This window comes from Mustela nigripes, chromosome 1 (genome assembly GCF_022355385.1).
Source record: "Mustela nigripes isolate SB6536 chromosome 1, MUSNIG.SB6536, whole genome shotgun sequence".
NCBI lineage: Eukaryota > Metazoa > Chordata > Mammalia > Carnivora > Mustelidae > Mustela > Mustela nigripes.
In genome coordinates, this window is record NC_081557.1 from 258,000,831 (window position 1) to 258,020,525 (window position 19,695).

General features: G+C 35.3%; 1 protein-coding gene across 1 annotated transcript in view; it reads right to left on the bottom strand.

The window, feature by feature from the left end:
• Positions 1–19,695, bottom strand: part of LOC132015825 (transmembrane protease serine 11E-like) — a 44,745-nt gene that overhangs the window by 9,707 nt on the left and 15,343 nt on the right. Inside the window, exons 3-9 of the mRNA XM_059396639.1 lie at positions 15,647–15,768; positions 14,107–14,174; positions 11,036–11,199; positions 7,557–7,595; positions 5,712–5,889; positions 4,463–4,722; positions 3,737–3,879 (exon numbers count right to left, since the gene is read on the bottom strand). Coding sequence (XP_059252622.1) covers positions 3,737–3,879; positions 4,463–4,722; positions 5,712–5,889; positions 7,557–7,595; positions 11,036–11,199; positions 14,107–14,174; positions 15,647–15,768 — 974 coding nt within the window. The remainder of the gene's footprint in view (positions 1–3,736; positions 3,880–4,462; positions 4,723–5,711; positions 5,890–7,556; positions 7,596–11,035; positions 11,200–14,106; positions 14,175–15,646; positions 15,769–19,695) is intronic.

The window sequence follows — 19,695 nt, forward strand, 5'->3', positions numbered from 1 at the left end:
AGAGGAGACCTAGTGCAAAGTCAGGGCTATCCCCACTGCCAATAGTAATGAGGCCACTACCCCATGATGTCTGTGGAGGCCACAAATGGAGCAGTAACAAGGTTCTCCCGGCCAGACTGGTATCAGAGGAAGCTTAATACAGAGCCTAAAATCCCACTTCCATCCAGCAGTAACAAAGCTCTTCTCCCCTATTTGGGTGTCAGAGGAAGATCAGTAGGAAATGAGGTAGAACCTACCTATTCCAGCCAGAGTTATGTGAGAGGAGACCTAGTGCAAAGTCAGGGCTATCCCCACTGCCAATAGTAATGAGGCCACTACCCCATGATGTCTGTGGAGGCCACAAATGGAGCAGTAACAAGGTTCTCCCGGCCAGACTGGTATCAGAGGAAGCTTAATACAGAGCCTAAAATCCCACTTCCATCCAGCAGTAACAAAGCTCTTCTCCCCTATTTGGGTGTCAGAGGAAGATCAGTAGGAAATGAGGTAGAACCTACCTATTCCAGCCAGAGTTATGTGAGAGGAAGCATGCTAAAACAGAAGAATTTAAATAAGATCCAGAGTTTTATAATACTCAAAATGTCCAAGATATATCTGGAAATCACTTATCATACCAAGAACTAAAAAATCTCAACTTGAAAGAGAAAAGACAATCAACAGATAGACTGAGATGAGACAGATAGTGAAATTTTCTGACAAAGATTTTAAAGCAGGCATTACAAAAATGTCTTAATGAGCAATTACCACTATGCTCGAAACAAATTAAAAAATAAGAAGTTTCAGCAAAGAAATATCAGATATACAGAAGGATCAAATAGATATACTAGAACTGAAAAATGAAATAATTAAAAACCTGTTTGGATGGGCTCAATAGGATAAAGATGACAGAAGAGAGAATCGGTGATCTTGAAGACAGAATGGCAGAAATTACACAATCTGAGCAATACAATCAGGAATGGGGATGGGGGAATAAAAATAAGCTCAGGGACATCTGATACTGACAAAACAACTAACATTGCTATTATTAGGCTCCCAGAAGGGTACAAAAAAGAAAGTGGGGCTAGGAAATTATTCAAAGAAATAATGGTGGAAATTTTCCCAAGTTTGTCAACAGACATGAATCTGCACATCCAAAAAGCTGAGTAAGGACATTTTACTTATTGCTATAAACAAACAAACAAACAAACAAACAGAGTAAACCCAAAACAGGATAACCCAAAGAAATCCATGCCAAGACACAATCAAACTTTTGATAACTAAAGACAAAGAAAAGTCTTGAACACAGCAATAAAGAAATGGCAGATCATCTATAGGTAAAAAACAATTCTGGTAATAATACATCTCTCACCAGAAATTCACAGAGGCCATGATCTAAATGCTGAAAGAAAAGAACTGTCAATCCCAAATTCTATATCTGACAAAATTATGGTCCAGGAATGAATAAGAAATGAAGAATTTTGTAGACAGAAAAAGTGAGGGAATTTGTCATTAGCAGATGTACATTAAAGACTCTTAATCTCACAAAACAAACTGAGGGTTGCCGGGGGGAGGGGGTTTGGGAGAAGGGGGTGGGATTATGGACTTTGGGGAGGGTATTTGATTTGGTGAGTGCTGGGAAGTGTGTAAACCTGGTGATTCACAGACCTGTACCCCTGGGGATAAAAATATATGTTTATAAAAAATAAAAAATTAAAATAAATTAAAAAAAAAAAAAAACAAGGCTAAAGGAAGTTTCTAAAACAGTAAAGAATGATAAGAAAAAATCTTAGAAAACCAGGAAGGAATAAAGAACAAAATTATGAATAAACAGACTTTTCTTCAACTCTTGAAGGAAAGTGGAACTTGAAGCAAAAACATTATCTAATGTGGTTCTCAATGTATGTAGAGGAAATATTAAAATTTACATTAATACTATCATTATAAATGTGGAAGCATAAAGATGCTTAAAGGGAAGTAAGTTTTCTTACTAGTAAAATCTCAACACCAGTAGAGTGTGTTAAGTTATGTATATACAACTGAGAGGAACCACAAATCTAGTGGTAAAATCTCGAACTAGTAAAATCTCAACACCAGTAGACTGTGTTAAGTTATGTATATACAACTGAGAGGAACCACAAAAATTTTTCCACAGAGATAGCCTAGTCAAAAATACTAGAAGATAAATCAAAATGGAATTCTTAAAAAAAAAAAAAAAAGCTACAGTATGATTCTATTTATATAACACTGTCAAAATTACAAAATTGTAGAGATGGAAAACAGATTCATGATTTGCAGGTGTTAGTAATGAAAGAGTGATACAGGATTTACATTGGCCATAGCAACTGCTTTCTAGATGTGTCTCTAGAGGCAAGGGAAACAAAAACAACTTCATCATTATAAAAAGCTTCTGCACAATGAACGAAACAATCAACAAAACTACAAGGCAACTTCCAGAATGGAACAAGATTTTTGCAAATTATGTATCTGATAAAGGGTTAGTATCCAAAATATATAAAGAACTTATAAAACTCAACACCCCAAAAATGAGTAATCCAATTTAAAAATGTACAGAAGACATGAATGGACATTTTTCCAAAGAGGACATACAGATGGATAAAAGACACATGAAAAGATGCTCAGCATCACTCATCATCAGAGAAATGCATATTAAAACTACAATGAGATAGCACCTCACACTTGTCAGAATGACTAAAATCAATAATACAAGAAATAGCAGGTGCTGGCCAGAATGTAGAGAAAGGGGAAAAACCCTCTTTCACTGTTGGTAGGAATGCAAACTGGTGCAGCCACTCTGGAAAACAGTAGGGAGATTTCTCAAAATGTTAAAAATAAAATTACCCTGTGATCCAGCAATTTGCTCTTCTAGGTATTTACCCAAAGAATACAAAAATACTAATTCAAAGGGATACATGCACCCCAATGTTATAGCAGCACTATATACAATAACCAAATTATGTCCTTCAACTGATGAATAGACAAAGAAGATGTAGGAGTGTGTGTGTGTGTGTGTGTGTGTGTGTGTGTGTAATAGAATATTACTCAGCCACAAAAGAGAATGAAATATGCCATTTGCAATGACACTGATGGAACTAGGGAGTATTATGTTAAGCGATACAAGTCAGATAAAGATAAATGCCATATGATTTCCTCATATGCAGAATTTAATAAACAAAAAAAGCAAGCAAAGGGGAAAAAAAGAGAATGTGAGGTAAACCAAGAAACAGAGTCTTAGCTCTTAAGAACAAACTGATGGAATCCAGAGGGGACTGGGTGGGGGGATGGTTGAAATAGGTGATGGAGATTAAGGCGTGCACTTGTGATGAGCATGGGGTGTTGTGCGGAAGTGCTGAATCACTGCATTATACACTGGCAACTAATATTACACTGTATGTTAACTAACTGGAATTTAAATAAAAATTTAGGAAAAAAAAGAAAGTGATAGAGAAATAGGTGTTACTATAAAGAAGATCTTTGTGGTGATGGAATAATTCTCAACTGCAGTGATGGTTACACAGATCTGCATATGTAACAAAATGCCATTGAACTAGAAGCACACATTGCACCGATGTCAATTTCCTAGCTTTTATATTGTACTATAGGAATGCGAGATATAACATTTGTGGAAAATGAATCAAAGAACATGGGAAATCCCTCTATATACTTTCTATAAATCTCTAATAAATTCAAAATAAAAAATGAAGAAAAATTCTGCAGCATACTACTAGGTCAAACCACATACCTGGCACGCATCTCTTTTTCCTTTCAAGGAGCCAGCACATAACATTCTAGGAGTTATGGCACCATTATAAGATTGGGGTTCGTTACAGGTTTGAGTGTCTATGAGATCCACCTGTACTTGCCAAAGATGATTTTGACTACTACCTAAAGGGAAAAAATAGTCTTTATATTTGTATATATACATATATTCTAAAAACCTCAGGAAAATCAAAATTATTAAATGAGATGGCAATATAGAATATGTTTTTTTTTTCAGGTACAGTCATATTTTGGGAAAGAATTACTTCTTAACTACTTTAAATGAAAAGTTAGGTACTTATAAGAGAATCTCAAGTTGTTCAAGTGACTTCCATCTCGTGGCAAAACTTGGAATCTTATTTTAATAGAGAGAATGGTGACCTTATGATTCTCTCATCTTCACAATTGGGTATATTAATGATACCCAATCTCTTATGTGGTTAATTCCCTATTAAAAAGTTCAGCCATGTTTATTGGACACCTTACCAAGCACCATTACTACAGTAATAGTGAGGCGCTTGATAGCAACCTATAGCAATGAAGGAATGTGTGTGTCTTTTAAATGACCTCGTTCACAAATGGGGTCAGAGTTTCCCACGTCCATATTACCAACCTGCCAACATATTTTGGCATAATGACACTCCATTCTTTAAATGCCTTAGAATACCAAGTTGAGTTACTATGGTTTGACTTCTCTTCAAATGCTCACCGTCATTTTGCAGTGCTCCAAATCCTGTCACAAACATCTCACTGCCTGGGTGAAACTCATGGGATGCATCAGGGAGACAAATCCTATGTACTGCATTTGTGTAGGGAACAGGGCTGGAAAGCTCTGCAACTGAAATATCATAGTCATGTGATGGATACTTATATTTTTCATGGACAACTATTCTTCTGAGTCTTTGTTTCATCTTTGGAGGGTTTATTGTTACTCCAAAGGAAACAGTCCATCTGTCTGGGTCCTTATACCTGAGGGAAAAGTACAAAGAATAAATTCTCCTTAACCATACTACCAGTGTAATGACTTATATTAATAATAATTTAAGCTGCTGGAGTCAATATAAGTTTTCTTTTTAAAATTACAGTTTCTATGTATGGAAACAAACTCTTTGTAATCTGAGAATCAGACTCAGGAGTACCATCAGGTAGAAAAGCCCCAGTAGCATGGTTGTTGGAAGACACATGCCACTCTGCATCTGAGTTGTTCAGCCCAGATCGTAGGGCTTTTTGACATTTCTAGGAATCAGTGACCCCAAGAAACATATGGGAAGCATATTTTGTACAGAATGAAAGAACCAAATGTATTTTATGCACCATGTTCCCTACCCACAAACACACATTTCTCTGAAAACTGAAAGAGCTATGCATAAATATAACAAAGTGGTACTATCCTATATACACAGGTATTTTGCATTGGGTTGAAAGGTCTCCATTCTTTGTCATACAACTAGTCAACTTACTCAGCTGTATAATTTACTACCAAATTTCTTCATACTTAATTCTTTCTTGACACGTGGAATTTCCCCACTGAGATGAAACCGACTATTCCCAACCCCATCTCTCATAGACATACAGCAAAGATATATATATGGGTCTTTGACATCAAGCTCAAAGTCAAAAGATGATGTTAACATTTCTTTAAAACTCTTGCTTCTTTTGACAAATTATTATTTATTTATCAATGTATAATTTATCTACATGTATTTTGAAGCCATTTCCATTTCCAGACTATTAAACCTCTTACTAAGGATTATGAGACATATATTTTGACATATATTTTATGTCAATTTTTGGTGACATATATTTGAGATACACTTTATTGTACCTCTTTGTGACATATATTTTATCTTTATATTAAACTCATCTCTTTCCAACTTCTTGAGGTGGTTCCTTCCTGGCAAGCCGCAACGCACTTTGCTTATGCCCAGTCGTTCACAAGCCAATCATTCAGGACTTACGTTCTAAAGCAGTGAGCAGCACTCACAAGCCACGTGCTGTTAATTAGAGTTGCCCCACAGCGATGGGTGCCATCCCATTGCAGGCTAGCTTGCCACGGCCATTCGCCCTCTTCCACCTGTGTCCCACCGACGATTCGCAGACTCTCACTTGCAGTTTTACTCCTCCTTGTCCCACAGCCTGCCAAAGAGAGATGATGCCTTACTTCACTGTGCTTTTAAGTGTCAAATTGTGTCACTATCTCAAATTTCTTTTGCACTTTGTGCTCCAACAGTATCAGACATTTTCTCCTCTTACTTTTCCTTTAGGTATAGCCGTTCATTAATTTAACAATTACTTATCTTGTAAGATTTAAGTCAACCATTACCTCCACTATGAGGCCTTCTCTAACAATTCCTCTGCCCCCAAACTAGATTAGTTACGGCTCTTTTGATACTTCCATCATTGTTGTCATCTTCATCATCAGCATCATCATCTGTGTGTGTGTGTGTATAATTATACACATAGCTACATATGTCTGTCTCTATATACATGTGTATGTGCTAATATAGTTACCAGTACTAATTATATATATACTAGTTATATATATTATATATACACACTACTTATATATTATTTATATATAATAATATAAAACCGGTAACAGATTTTATTATATATACACTAATTACATATACATATATACTACATATACATTAACTCTCTATATACATATATTACATAATTTTATATATAATGTATATAAAGTTTATAACAGGGTTTCTCAACACTGACACTATTAACATTTTGAGATGGGTAATTCCTTGTTGTGGACAGCTGTGCCATTCATCACAGGATATTCAGAAGAATTCCCTCACCTACACATATTAGATGCCAGTAGCATCCCCCCTTGAAATCATGATAACCAAAATGTTAACCAGGCATGACCATGTGGGGGTCAAAATTTCCCGTTTGAGAACCACTGCTTTAGAATTATGTGTTCATGCATTAGTCTCATACACCTAGTCTCATTAGAGTATGAGCTGTTTAGACAAGGATTATATCTCATTCATTTTACATCCCTTTTGCCTAATATACCAGTAGCACACAACAGTTTCATAATAAATATTGGTGGAAAGAATATACATCATTGAGGTTAACAGGATTATTCTTGTTTCTCATGTTCAATCAAGTTTGTGAATTAACCAATATTCTAAGCTGGTGAGTAGCACATTTCCTTCCATCTTTTAAGATAAAGACATTATGTACTAATTCCATAATTACCAAATATATCCTCTAAATTATGACGGGAGACTCTGCTGTAGAGGAAGGGAAATACTAGGCCTAGAGTCAATACTTTTAAAATATGGGTGAAGATATTATCTGAGCCTTTAGTAATTTTATTGATATATACTCCAACCCCATAATTGTTTAAATTTCCATAATATGAGATTAATGACATCATGCAGATTTTATTTAGTGTAGAGTAATAATAAGTTTCTGCCTGTAGCTAAAAAATACCAACATAAAGATGACTTTCATATAATCTTTAAAAAATGTTTATGAGAGTGTATCGTAGATATCTGCTATTAGAATATTGAGTCTTTTCTCCCTTTTTTAACAACTGTACAACTCATTTCCACTAGACACCTGCTGGGCAGCTATCTATCCACTCCATAGTTCTCCAATTTTTTTTGTTCTTTAGTAATAAAAGTGTAACTCAATGATAAGATAAAGCATCCTGTGCTTTGCACAGACCAATCAAATTTTATTCTGACCCTATAATATCACACAAAGTAAGCCTAAATGATCTAGTGTTAACTTTTTACATTCCGGTAATGCAATTTTAATAAATATATTACACTTACAGCTGTTTAGAAAGTTGTCTGTTTCTGTCTTGTTGATTTCTGAAATACACAGAAATGGTGAATAGAACAGGGCCAGCACATCAGAATTTCATAATGCCTCTGAGTACTTCAAATAGGAAAGGCTGATTAATTCCATTATAAGACAGAACCTCTAGGTTTAAAAAAAAAAAAAAGCAACGCTGTTAGAATATCATAGAGAGAGCATGTTCATTGCCTTGGGAAAAGGGAGGTCTAAACAGTGTTTCTTAATCTTAAATTTTAGCATGGATAATAGTCACATAAGGAGCATCTTTAACCTGTCAATTCCTGTTCCTCTTCCCAGTAATTCTGATTAAGTAGTTTTGTGATGAAACCCAGAAATCTGAGTTTCATACCAGAAAGTAAAATGCAATATGTTCTCTTTGTGGGGAAATGCTATTCTAAATCATAGTATTGATTCCCGAAATGCAATGATATTTTTACTTACTATTATTCCAGGTTTTTTCTTTTACTAAATTCATAGGAATAGTCTCATTGTATAACATATATGAGCTCGAGGTCCATAAATCTGCTCCTCGTTTAAAAATAATATTATCCCTTTCTAATTTTTCTTTCTGCTGAAATTTAGAAAGACAATTTTGGCCTCTTTTCAATTCTAGCCCATGGCTCCTTAGCTTATTGACTTTTCAACAATCAGGCCCCAATCCTATGCAAACACTAAGCCAACTAACAGATATATAAATCTTTAAGCATTTGGGTGCCTGGGTAAGTTAAGCTGTCGGTTAAGCAACTGTCATCAGCTCAGGTCATGATCCCAGTGTCCTGGGATCTAGTCTTACATTGGGCTCCTTGCTCAGCGGGGAACCTGCTTTTCTCTCTTCCTCTGCTGCTCGCCCTGCTTGTGCTCTCATACTCTATCTCCATTAAATAAATAAATGAAATCTTTAAAAAAACAAAAACAAAAAACAAAAAAAATTCTAAGCATTTAATGTCCTTATTCAATAGATTTCCAAAGACTGAAAATGTTCTCTTTGAATATGCCAGGAGTTCTAAATACAGAAATTTCAATGTTAATTATTCTTTTAGTATTTAATAGTATTGATATGCTAGAAGTCTATAGTCTAGAAATGCTTCTTTTTGACCTTCTCCATTCTGGCTACTTTTGGGGGAAATAGCTCAAATAAGGAAGTGGTCATTTTTCTCAGTAAATATTAAATACTATCACCACTGATCTCTCCATGTCAAAAAACCTGTTCCTCTCTATCTCACCCTCTTCCTAGTTCTGGATTTGCATGTTGGTACTACTAACAGAGCCAGCTTAATTGATGTATATCTATATTGGGTCCTGGACTCAGCATGATTTTCTACTTGGTTTAATGCTCACTATCTTGAAGTTCTTGATATTTTCTTATTTTTTATATTTTTTAATATTTTTAATATTTTTTAAATTTTGTAACTTGTACTTTAAAAATGAAGTTTGATAGAATAATGGGTCATGGATGGCATGAGCAGAGGAGATACACACAACAAATGTGTCCATGGATTCTTGACACCCCATTTGCATACATCATTTGTGATACCCTATGAACTCAAGAATTCCAGTGGATCCACAATGTTCAGCAAATTCAAAATTCAAGATAAGTGTGGGTATCTACCACTAAGGAACCAGGGAGCACCGACTGTCCCAGGAGGCCATGTTTTCTGTTTGAAGCAGAGCTTCCTTAGAACTCAGAAAGAAGGTAATAGCATTCTACTAAACACAAAACACCCAAGGACCCTATTATAAACTTTTTTGCTCCCATTTTTCTTTATATTAGCCAATAGCTTCTGCTGAAAATAATGACATACAAGGACTTTCCAGTTCTTTCTTGCTTAAGCTAAAGGTAGAGAGCAATGGTAAAATGTGCATATTAACAACAAAGGAAATAAAAATTGTCAAACTAGCCTTGTATAGTGTTTCCATTGTTCTGGGAAGAGTCAAATTCATGCATGTGTGAGCTATGAAACACAATTGTACACATACTTAAATTCTTTTGCATTTATATTTGAAATCAATATTTTACAATATGAAGATGGATAATATAACTATTGCTAGTATTTTAAAATTCTAATTTTTTCATTTAGAATGGCATTGATTAGCAAACAAAAAATACCATGACAAGTCCAGAGAGACTGTAGAAAAAAGAAAAGTCATATTTTAATACCCTTAACAATACATTTTTGTTGCTTTTTGAAGAGTCCAACATTTTGCACTAGCTAGTTCTAATTACTCAAACCTTCCTTCCTAAGCAAGCAGGGTAGGTGATCATCAGGTCAGGCCTCAGGTTAGATCTATCAGCTTTTATGCTAGCACACTATGTTCATACTTTCTACTTGTTCCATGTCCAATACTGTGCCCACTAGTCACATGTCCCTACTAGTTCTTGAAATGCAGCTAGTCTTAACTGAAATGTGCTATAAATATAAAGTATACACTAGATTTCAAAGCCTTAGTACAAAAAAAAATATAAAATGGCTTAGGGATAATTTTTCTGTTGACTACTTGTTTAAATAATAGTACTTTTATATATTGGGGTAAGTGTCACATTATTTAAATGAATCTCATATGTTTAGTTTTGCTTTTTCAATGGGCTACTCGAATATTTAAGATCCTATGTTTAGCCCACATGATATTTCTATAGCATTGCTCTATAACACACAACTTGACTCTTAACCAAACTTTTACTTCTACTGAGGATCTTCTGTGTTTCTTACTTGCTAGTAATGAGGATCTATCCTTGCTTATTTTGTTCTCCAATACCCAACAACAACAAAAAACTCAAACTATTGAAATTAGCTGTAAACTAAGTATGAATAAAACAAGTATAAATAAATTATAAATTTTTCATTGGTGAATGGGCTAAGGGAAGAAAATGTAACAAGGTTTATCAATGAAACTTGAAAAAAAATGTGTGGATGGCATGAACCTTTCCACACATCATACTCTAGAACATAAAATGGAAACAACAAGATGAAGGAGAAGAATATACAAAGCTACTTTCTCCATTTATAATTGGCTGCTATAGCTGAAGTGTAAGGTCCAATGCAGGAAAAGAAACCAGTTCCAGAGGTAAAGACAGACTTGCGTAGGAGGCATAAGTTTAGAGTAATATAAAAAATAAATAATTCATTTTAATCCCAAAGAAATGTTCTATTGGTAGCAAGAGTCAATAATTGAAGGACATCCAAAACAATTTTTAAAAAATCAGTGCCTAAGGGGCAACTGGGAGGCTCAGTCATTTGAGTTTTTGACTCTTGATTTCGACTCAAGTCATGATCTTGAGTCATGAGAATAAGCTCCATGTAAGGCTCTATGCTGGCTGTAGAGCCTGCTTGAGATTCTTTCTCTCCCTCTGCCCCTTCCCTCCTCTCTACTAACCGCCCATCAGTGCCTAAGACCAAAATTAAGATGGAGCTGTTTTATGTAAGAGAATTAAACTAAATAAGAGAAAGAAACTTACTTTTAATTTCAACTGATGCAGGATCTAATTTAGGGGGTCCTACAGCATCTTGCAGCTTTTCAGGTAGAACTTGTTGGATAATTTTATCAATGGCTTTAGGATCCTCAGTAGAGCGAAATTTAAAAATCAACAGCATATGAGCCAACACTCCATGTTCCTCTTGACTGTGGACCAAGAAGATAAAAAAAAATATATATGTCTTTAAAAGATATAGTTTGGAATTAGATTTATGGTAATATAACAATCTATTTTTTTCTTGATCATTCATTTGAAACACACACAAAAAACAAACTTATAATGTAATTTAAAAGATCCAACTTGGGGTGTCTTCGTGGCTCAGTTGGTTAAGCAACTGCCTTCAGCTCAGGTCATGATCCCGGGGTCCCAGGATTGAATCCCCACATTGGGGGCGGGGGGGTTGGTCCCTGCTCAGTGAGGAGTCTGCTTCTCCCTCTCCCTCTGTCTGCTGCTCTGTCTGTTTGTGCTCCCTCTTTCAAATAAATAAATAAACAAACAAACAAATAAATAAATTTATTTTTTAAAAGATGTAAAATTATTTTTAAAAATCAAAATAAAAGATCCGATTTATTTTATTCTATATTCCTATTGTTTACCACATATGAAACTTCCGAATCGGCCGCCCTGATAGTAAGCTAATACACTCACAGTCTCTATAACACCAAAATGTCTAGTTGTTAATATAAAAAGACACTCTCTTGTCAATCATTTAATACTACCAGATATAGTGTATGTTCAATCTGGAGTCAACTCTGGCTTTGGTTTTCAGGTTTAATTCGCTGTGACTTAAATCCAATCATATCTCTTAAGCAATGTCAAGCTCTCCTAAACAACTTCTAAACCTAAGGATATTAGAATGCTTAACCAAATTGTCTTGACTTCACCTAATTATATTTTCAAGATAGAGCATTAATCAACCTTAATGTTTTTAGAATGAATTACTTCTTGGACTCATCCTTGACTTCTCTTTCTCGTTCTTAGTCAGCTACTCTACCCCTTTTTCTTCACATGCAATCAGTTTTCTCAGAGAGTCTTACTCCTCACTCTACAATGTATTGACTCCTTATATAAACTGTAAGTAGGAATATAAATTAGAGCCTCATTTTAAACAAAATGGACATTTTGTTTATCAGTTATACATTTGATGATCCATTCTCTCTGATACAGCACTCTTTTCAAATATACTCGTGTGTACAAAGAGATTTATACATGTTTATCCTAATCTTGTTTTTAAATCAGAAAAAATATGTAAAACCCAAGTGTCCATCAAAAGGACATTGGCTGAACTGACATTATTTGTAGTGAAATACTATATAATGAGTTGTTGAGAAGATGTCTTTTGTTTCTCACCTCCTTTCACTCACTGAGCAAATCTGTACAACAGTTATTTATTCTGTCTTCTTTCTCTTAGACTATTCCTATACTGGCTGACTAATAGAAATAAAACAAACAAAACCCCGTCTCTACCCCAGATATTCAATTTATCTCTCACCTTCTCATCACAGCAAACCTTCTTGAAAGGATAAATTACACTCTGCCTCATATTTACTTTCTTGCATTCTGCTTCCTCCCTTTCCATTCTACTGAGCCTTTTCTCTACACTAATTGACTTCCTTATTGACATATCCAGTGAATTCTTTCCAGTCATATTACTTGGTTTCTTGGGAGTATTTTGTCAATGCTGTAAATTTTTATCTTTCATGTCAGTGGTGCCTTTCTCATGTTTCTTTTTTTTTTTTTTCTTCTCCTTCCCTGTATATTACCTAGGATTCTATTTTTTCCCCATCTCCTTAACTATTGTTTTCTTCAGGCTTTCTTCATCATCATTTTTTTCCTTGCATTACCGTTTTTCTGAGAAATTCCACTTATATCCACATGTTCCAGTACTCTTAGTTGATAATGAACAAGGCATATCTTTAACTCAGTTCCCTTTTCTTCCACTGAGTGAGACCCTATTTCAGGTTCATGTGGTCCCCTAGTATCTCAACTTAATATCTTTAATACTGATGTCATCTTCCCTACAAACTTGTGTTTCTTCTTATAGATTTCAGAAGAAATACTAACGAGTAGGAAGAGTACTAGAAGGAAGAAGTAAACAAATTGGAAAGTGATTTGGAAGGTAAAACCTGTAGAACTTAGTTATTCATAAAGTGTGAGGGGCCCAGGAAATGGAGGAATGTAGATTGATATCCATGTTTCCCATTAGTGTACTTGGGTTTCACTTGAGTTAGAGAATTTTCTGTGGAATTTCCATGTGGAGATGTGCATAGACAGGTATGTAGTTAAAACAGTTTTGATTGGAAATAGAAATTTAGATTTCAAAAGCATATGAAGTCATGTGGGTGCATGAAGACCCCTTGAGAGATTGAAATTTTAAGGCTGGGAGAAGTAGATACAGACCCAAGAGAGAATAATATTTCAAATGCAGGAGAATAGATGTCAGCTAAGTGATAGACTGAGAAGGAATTCTTGGAGTTTTTGTCATTGAAATAATACTGGAAACAGCTTTCATTCTATTTTTGAGAAATTCAAATAATTTGTATTTAGACAATATATTATTTAAGATCCTAATATAGTATTTTTCTTAAAATGGTGTGCTGTGAAATTCTATTTACTGATGGTTGACTATCGATCAGATTTTCTTAGGTAAATATTTGGAGCAGAAAGGGATAGAGAAGAAAATGGAGAAATAGGAGGTTAATAACACCTCATCTACTACACTATTTTACATAAAGGACGATTGGCTACTAAACTAAGGGATATGGCTTAGGTCCCTATTCATGCTAATTAGTTTCCAAAAAAATTATTCAATCATATAGCCACCAATAACACCTCTGTCTTTTGAAATTATTCACCACACAAATGCTTTCTTATGGTTTTAGAGAATATATAAAGCAAATTGTAACCCATGACCTAGAACAGTTGTCAAATGAATGTTGGTTTAATTGAATTATATGATATCACTAACTTTTCACAACAGTATTTATTAGTGACCAAGTTCACAGCTTTAGTTTTAAACTATATTCAGAAGTCAGCATTTTAGTTCTACATACCTGAACCTGATAATGTGAGACTTGATAAATTCTTCCCTCAAAGGAGATTTATGAAATGCATCTTTCACCTGTTCCAAAAATGTTGAAAATATGTCAGTGAGAATAATTTCTGCAAGTCAATTTAAAGCTCTAAGGAAAATTTAAAAACAAAACAAAGCAAAACAGAAAGTATTAATCAACATTTCACAATGCACTCAACTTGAAGAATCTTTTCTGGTATTCTATGCAGTGATTTCAAATGAACTCTGCATTAGAAGTTATAGTATTGGGGAGACATAGTAGTGGGGCCAAGAGTGACATCTACACTCAGAAAGATACTAAAAAGAATAAACATACTTTTTTTTTTTTTTAAGAAAGAGAAACTGTTCATACTCTCAGATAGAGACTTCCATGTAAGTAAACAAAGGAAATGAAGTAATTCTGCCAACTGATGGTTGAGTCATAGATATGAGTGTGTGACAGTGCCACACGGTTCTTAAAACTAGTGAAAAATTTGCCAAATATACTAGCATAACTTGCTTCCAATTCAGTATTAAAAATGTTCTTAGAAAGGCCCATGTGAACTAGGATACTCAGTCTACCTAATATGTTCTGTTAGGTTTACTTCAATAAGGTAGAAAAATGCATCTTGTGGAGATATTTCTTACTACTATAATTAAGAATTCTAACCAGCTTAAATTTTTAAGTTAGGAGTCAAGGTAAACATGTCAAGTATTTCTTGGTCTCAGTGTGTGAGACCAAGAGACTAAGTAATCTGACAATGACTACAAACCAGGCTCTTGCTCTCCTGGTCTATACTAATAATTTTTCCACTTTTAAAAACATTTGATTCATTTCTGAGGATGAACGTTGAAGCCTTTAAAAGATGAGCACTCAGGGGCACCTGGGTGGCTCAGTGGGTTAAAGTCTCTGCCTTCTGTTCAGGGTCATGATGCCAGGATCCTGGGATGGAGCCCCGGATCGGGCTCTCTGCTCAGCAGGGAGCTGCTTCCCACCCCCTCTCTCTACCTGCCTGTCTGCCTACTTGTAATCTCTGTCGGTCAAATAAATAAAATATTTTTAAAAAATAAATAAGTAAAAGATGAGTGTCCATGTGTCTCCTATAAACTTATCTACCCAAAAGTAGTCCAAGGTCAGATATTTGTAAATATAAAAATACTATTCAAGTATGTGTCTGGATAGTTTCAATCTTATGGTCTTTTGCTCATGGTGTCTTCTATAGAATACAGCAGTCATATTTTGGGTCACCCTCACATTCCCAGAATTTCTGGACTCTGCTGATTAAGACTGTAGCACTAGCTATGGAAGAATGAGTGGGAGGGACATGAAGGAAGGGCTAAGGTCACTTGCATCAGCCCTGCAAGACATACTCTCCCAAGTCATGTATTGACAGTTTTGTTACTTCTTTCTGGCAGGGCTGCTTCCCATTTTTCAAAGATAAGCAAGATTAGTTGAATGGATATTATGGAAACTAGGTACCAAAAAAAATGGATGTAAAATGATAACAAATGCCCTAGAAATGGAGGAAAAAAGTGCTTACCATCGATTCAATTTTCTGGCTCATTTCTGTGAAGTTTTTAGAACCTTCTCTTCCAAAGTCGCCATAGAGTTTGTTACTTGTAAATGACAATGTGCTATAGTAATTGTAGGTCTTCCTTTGATCTATGAAGGGAGAGGGAAAAAAAATCATACTGTTTATCAGATGTACGTAAAGCATCATTATTTCCATGTTTGGTGATTTCTAGAAAGACTGAGACCAGAGAGAAGGGCCCTACCTCAGATCATCATCTCTATCACCTTGCCTTGAGCTTCATGGTTATCTCAGAATAAAAGATAACAGCATTCATCATTATAAGATTTAGAGTATAAAATCCATAAGAAATGCTTGTTGTTCCTACGGGCTAATTAGTTATGTATTATCCATTCCTGAATTAGCCACGAGAGGCAGCAATTCACACCATCTGAGCATAAAAACAAGAATGGACTTGGAAGTTTCCCAAGAGTAAATGCACTTTTATATTCCAAAAGTAGATTTCTCCCAACTCAGTAAAATTACATATCAATTTTGGTCTCAAGGACTATAGTGTAGGAAAATTTATTTGGGGTAAAGAAGATGAGGGGAAGGATGAAAATGTTTGAGGTTCAGCTAGGGAGCTAGAGCTGCCATTTGGCATAACCTTCCAGGGATACTTGGCTTCGCCTGGCTCCCTTGTCACTCCACTGATTTTCTCCCACCAGCCACAGAGATTGTCTTGTCTTGCCATTGTGTACATTTTCTGCATCCAGTTAAACAGCCCACATTTTTGGCCCACTGAAAATTAATAGAGCATCCATCTACACATCTATATGAAACAAGTATGAGCCCTAAGAAGATTCATTCATTCAACAAATATTAATGTTAACTACATTTTCTATGAAAGAAACTAATACTCAATACTCTGTGTTGAGTATTAGGAATATTATGGTGATCAAAACAGCTGTGTGTGTGGTTATTGTAGGATAATGGAGTGTGCTTCCCCTAATCTCAATTTCTTTCCTCTTCTCTCTTGCTTCTCATTCTTTCCTTCTTCACTAGAATCCCAGAGGAAAAGGAAAGTAACAGTAGGCACCTGTGTCCCAAGCATATTCATGTATCTCATTTAATTTACCATAACTCCCATGGGAAGGCAGTATTGTTCATATTTAACAGATAAAGACTACAGTCTCAGAAATGTAAATAAGTTGCCCATCCCCAACATGACATAGCCAGAAAAGACAGAATTGGGTTTCAAGTCAAAGTTTAATTCTCAAAGCACAAACCTTCTTTATATACCACTTCGTGGAGTGGGAAAAACCAAACCCATTCACCAAAGCTGTAGGAGACGTCTCTTATACATAAGAATTATGGAAAAAACTACTGGTAAATTTCAAAAGAACATCCCAGCTGTCCCAAGGATTTGGTTGGATTGACAAGGCTAAGGAATGGCCAGTGATACAAAAAGAGATGAAGGGCAGCCTGAATGGTCAGTACCTTCCGGGAATTAGCACCAAAATGAGGGGCTAGGGAGGTTTTGCCTTTCTCCCTCTTTACTTAGCTCCCTTTCAGTGAACAGCCTTGACATGAATGGCCAGAGTGAACTGAAATGCAGGTAGGTCCCTGGAAATATACATAATCTCAAGTAAAGTTTTTAATTTACTGAAATATTAGACATTGGGTCTAAATTGGGCCTAAGAATCTGCATTTCTAACCAATTCCCATATGTGATAATGCAGATGATGGGACATAACCCCTTATTGGGAAGTTAGTATCTGGAGAGGAGAACTGACTCTTCCACATTTTAGTCCTATATATATATTTTTTAATTTGATTGAGGGCACCTCAGTGGCTCAGTCAGTTAAGCATCTGCTTTCAATTCTGGTCATGATCCCAGGGTCCTGGAATCAAGCCTTGCATCTGGCTCTCTGCTTAGCGGGGAGTCTACTTCTGTCTCTGCCTCTCCCTTCTGCTCATGCTCTCTCTCTGACTCTCTCTCAAACAAATAAATAAAATCTTTAAAAAAATTATTAGATTAATAAATTTGAAATTACCATTCTAGAAGCCCAAAATGGTCAAACACCATTGATTTCATATACCTCAACCAAATTAACAACTTGTGTAGAGTCAATATTTTACTTTGAGTCAATAGACTCAAACAGGTCACTAAGTGTCAATATTTCCCAGTTGCTAGAATTATATGGCATGTGTAGTTGTTGGAAAATATTGGGGACTATTAACAGAAAAATAAGAAAATTAAGGATGAACATTAGTTTATTGACAATTTTCTGAAAAAGTTTGTGAATCTGTTATCTACAAGGATGTTGCTCATAATAGAGTCACCTTCTATCATTCAATTCACAGAGGGACAGAAATGCAGTCCCCAAGGCCCCTGAACACCAGCTGCCACACACAATGCTCTGTAGTCCTGGGCTTTATACCAAAATAATGTTGTTGTTGTTTTTTTCAAGGTAAGTCACCTCCATCTTAATCTGTCTGTTTCTGTAACTATTTATTTTAGGTATGCCAACTCCTAAATGCTCATGTGCTATATCCACTCTGTTCTTTGTTTCTCTGTCAGAACAGAGGGCAAGTCACACATGTAAGACAGTAACTGTTTATTCAGGTGTGCTGTGTAGGCAGTGTGGAAGTTGGGTATTCCATATTACTAAACTGATCATTCAAACAATAGGATGCAGGAACAGGTGACTGGAAAAATCTTGCCAGATTTTCATTGTATGCATGTGAGCAAGATGGCTTGGGAAGAGGCAAATGGAGAAGCAGTTAAGAAACATTTTCTCTCACTGAGACAATGAGACCTCTAGCTTTAGTAGGAATTCTTGGTGATGTCAGACAAACCAAAGTATGCCCCTTTGAAAATATCATAGGTTTGATTCACTAATCTTTATCATTCAGTATTCAATAGATATTAATTATTTAATATGTGGCAAGATCCTTCTAAGTTCTGGGAATATTAAAAATTAACAAAACATAGTGTTAAGCACCTGTGAATTATGACACTTACAATATAATGAGACTCAATATATTCCTAATGGAACTGTAGAATTATAAAAAGTTATTTTAGCCATTATTTTTTTTCTTTTTAATTAAAAAGACAGTCCACAAAAATAACCAAAATGTAGATACTCCAAAATTTAAGGACTTGTGTGTGGGTAAACTCAACCAAAAAACAGTCTTTACTTTAAATATATTTTCTTTAAACTACCCAGAAATGATCTACCTTGCTTTAGAAATTGAGGTTGGAATTGAGATTATGTCTGTCAGTGGAGGACGATAACCAATTTACAGATCACCTTGTCTCTTTACAAGAAAACAACTTGTGCAAATTCCCAATTAAATTAGAATCAAGTAATTAGCTTCTTTGGTTACAGTGTCTTGAACATCAAAGCATTAGCTAGTCACTAAGGGAGATATTAAGCCAATAGGTCATAGTGGAGTCAACTAATTATAACTTGAGGCAGAGTAGAGGGAAACTTCAGAAGGGTTGTTATACCCTGGAAGAACAGTCCTGAAGTACCCTGGGGACCTTTTTAATAACAGAGCAGACTCATGGTTCATCTAGCTGTGAGATACCTGATTACCACAGAGTGAACCTCTTTATAATTAACCTTCTCAGCATATTCTATCCTCTTTAATCACATGCAATACATACCAAAATGAGATTAAAAACAACAGAAACAGACACTAAACAATATATAATTATGAGCATTTTTCCAGCTTATTAGTACAGAACAGAGACGACTTCTCTATGATCCTTGATTATGTAATTATCTTTTGGGCTCTCAGGATGTTAGTAAGTTGGAATAATTTTAAATCAAGGTGATTGCTCTGCATCCTCAAACAACTCAACACGTTCAACTCTAGCTCTCCCATGGTCTTCCCCTATTTAATATTTGATTATCGCTTATTAATGAACATAAAAACTAGCATGCTATTCCCAGCAGGAAGCATTGCTACATCAAAGATAGAAGAAAGAATCCTCCTTGGCTTATAAGGATTATGTGAGAGAGACAAGGCAGGTAAAGAATGCTTTGTACCAGCTCTGCCAATGAGTT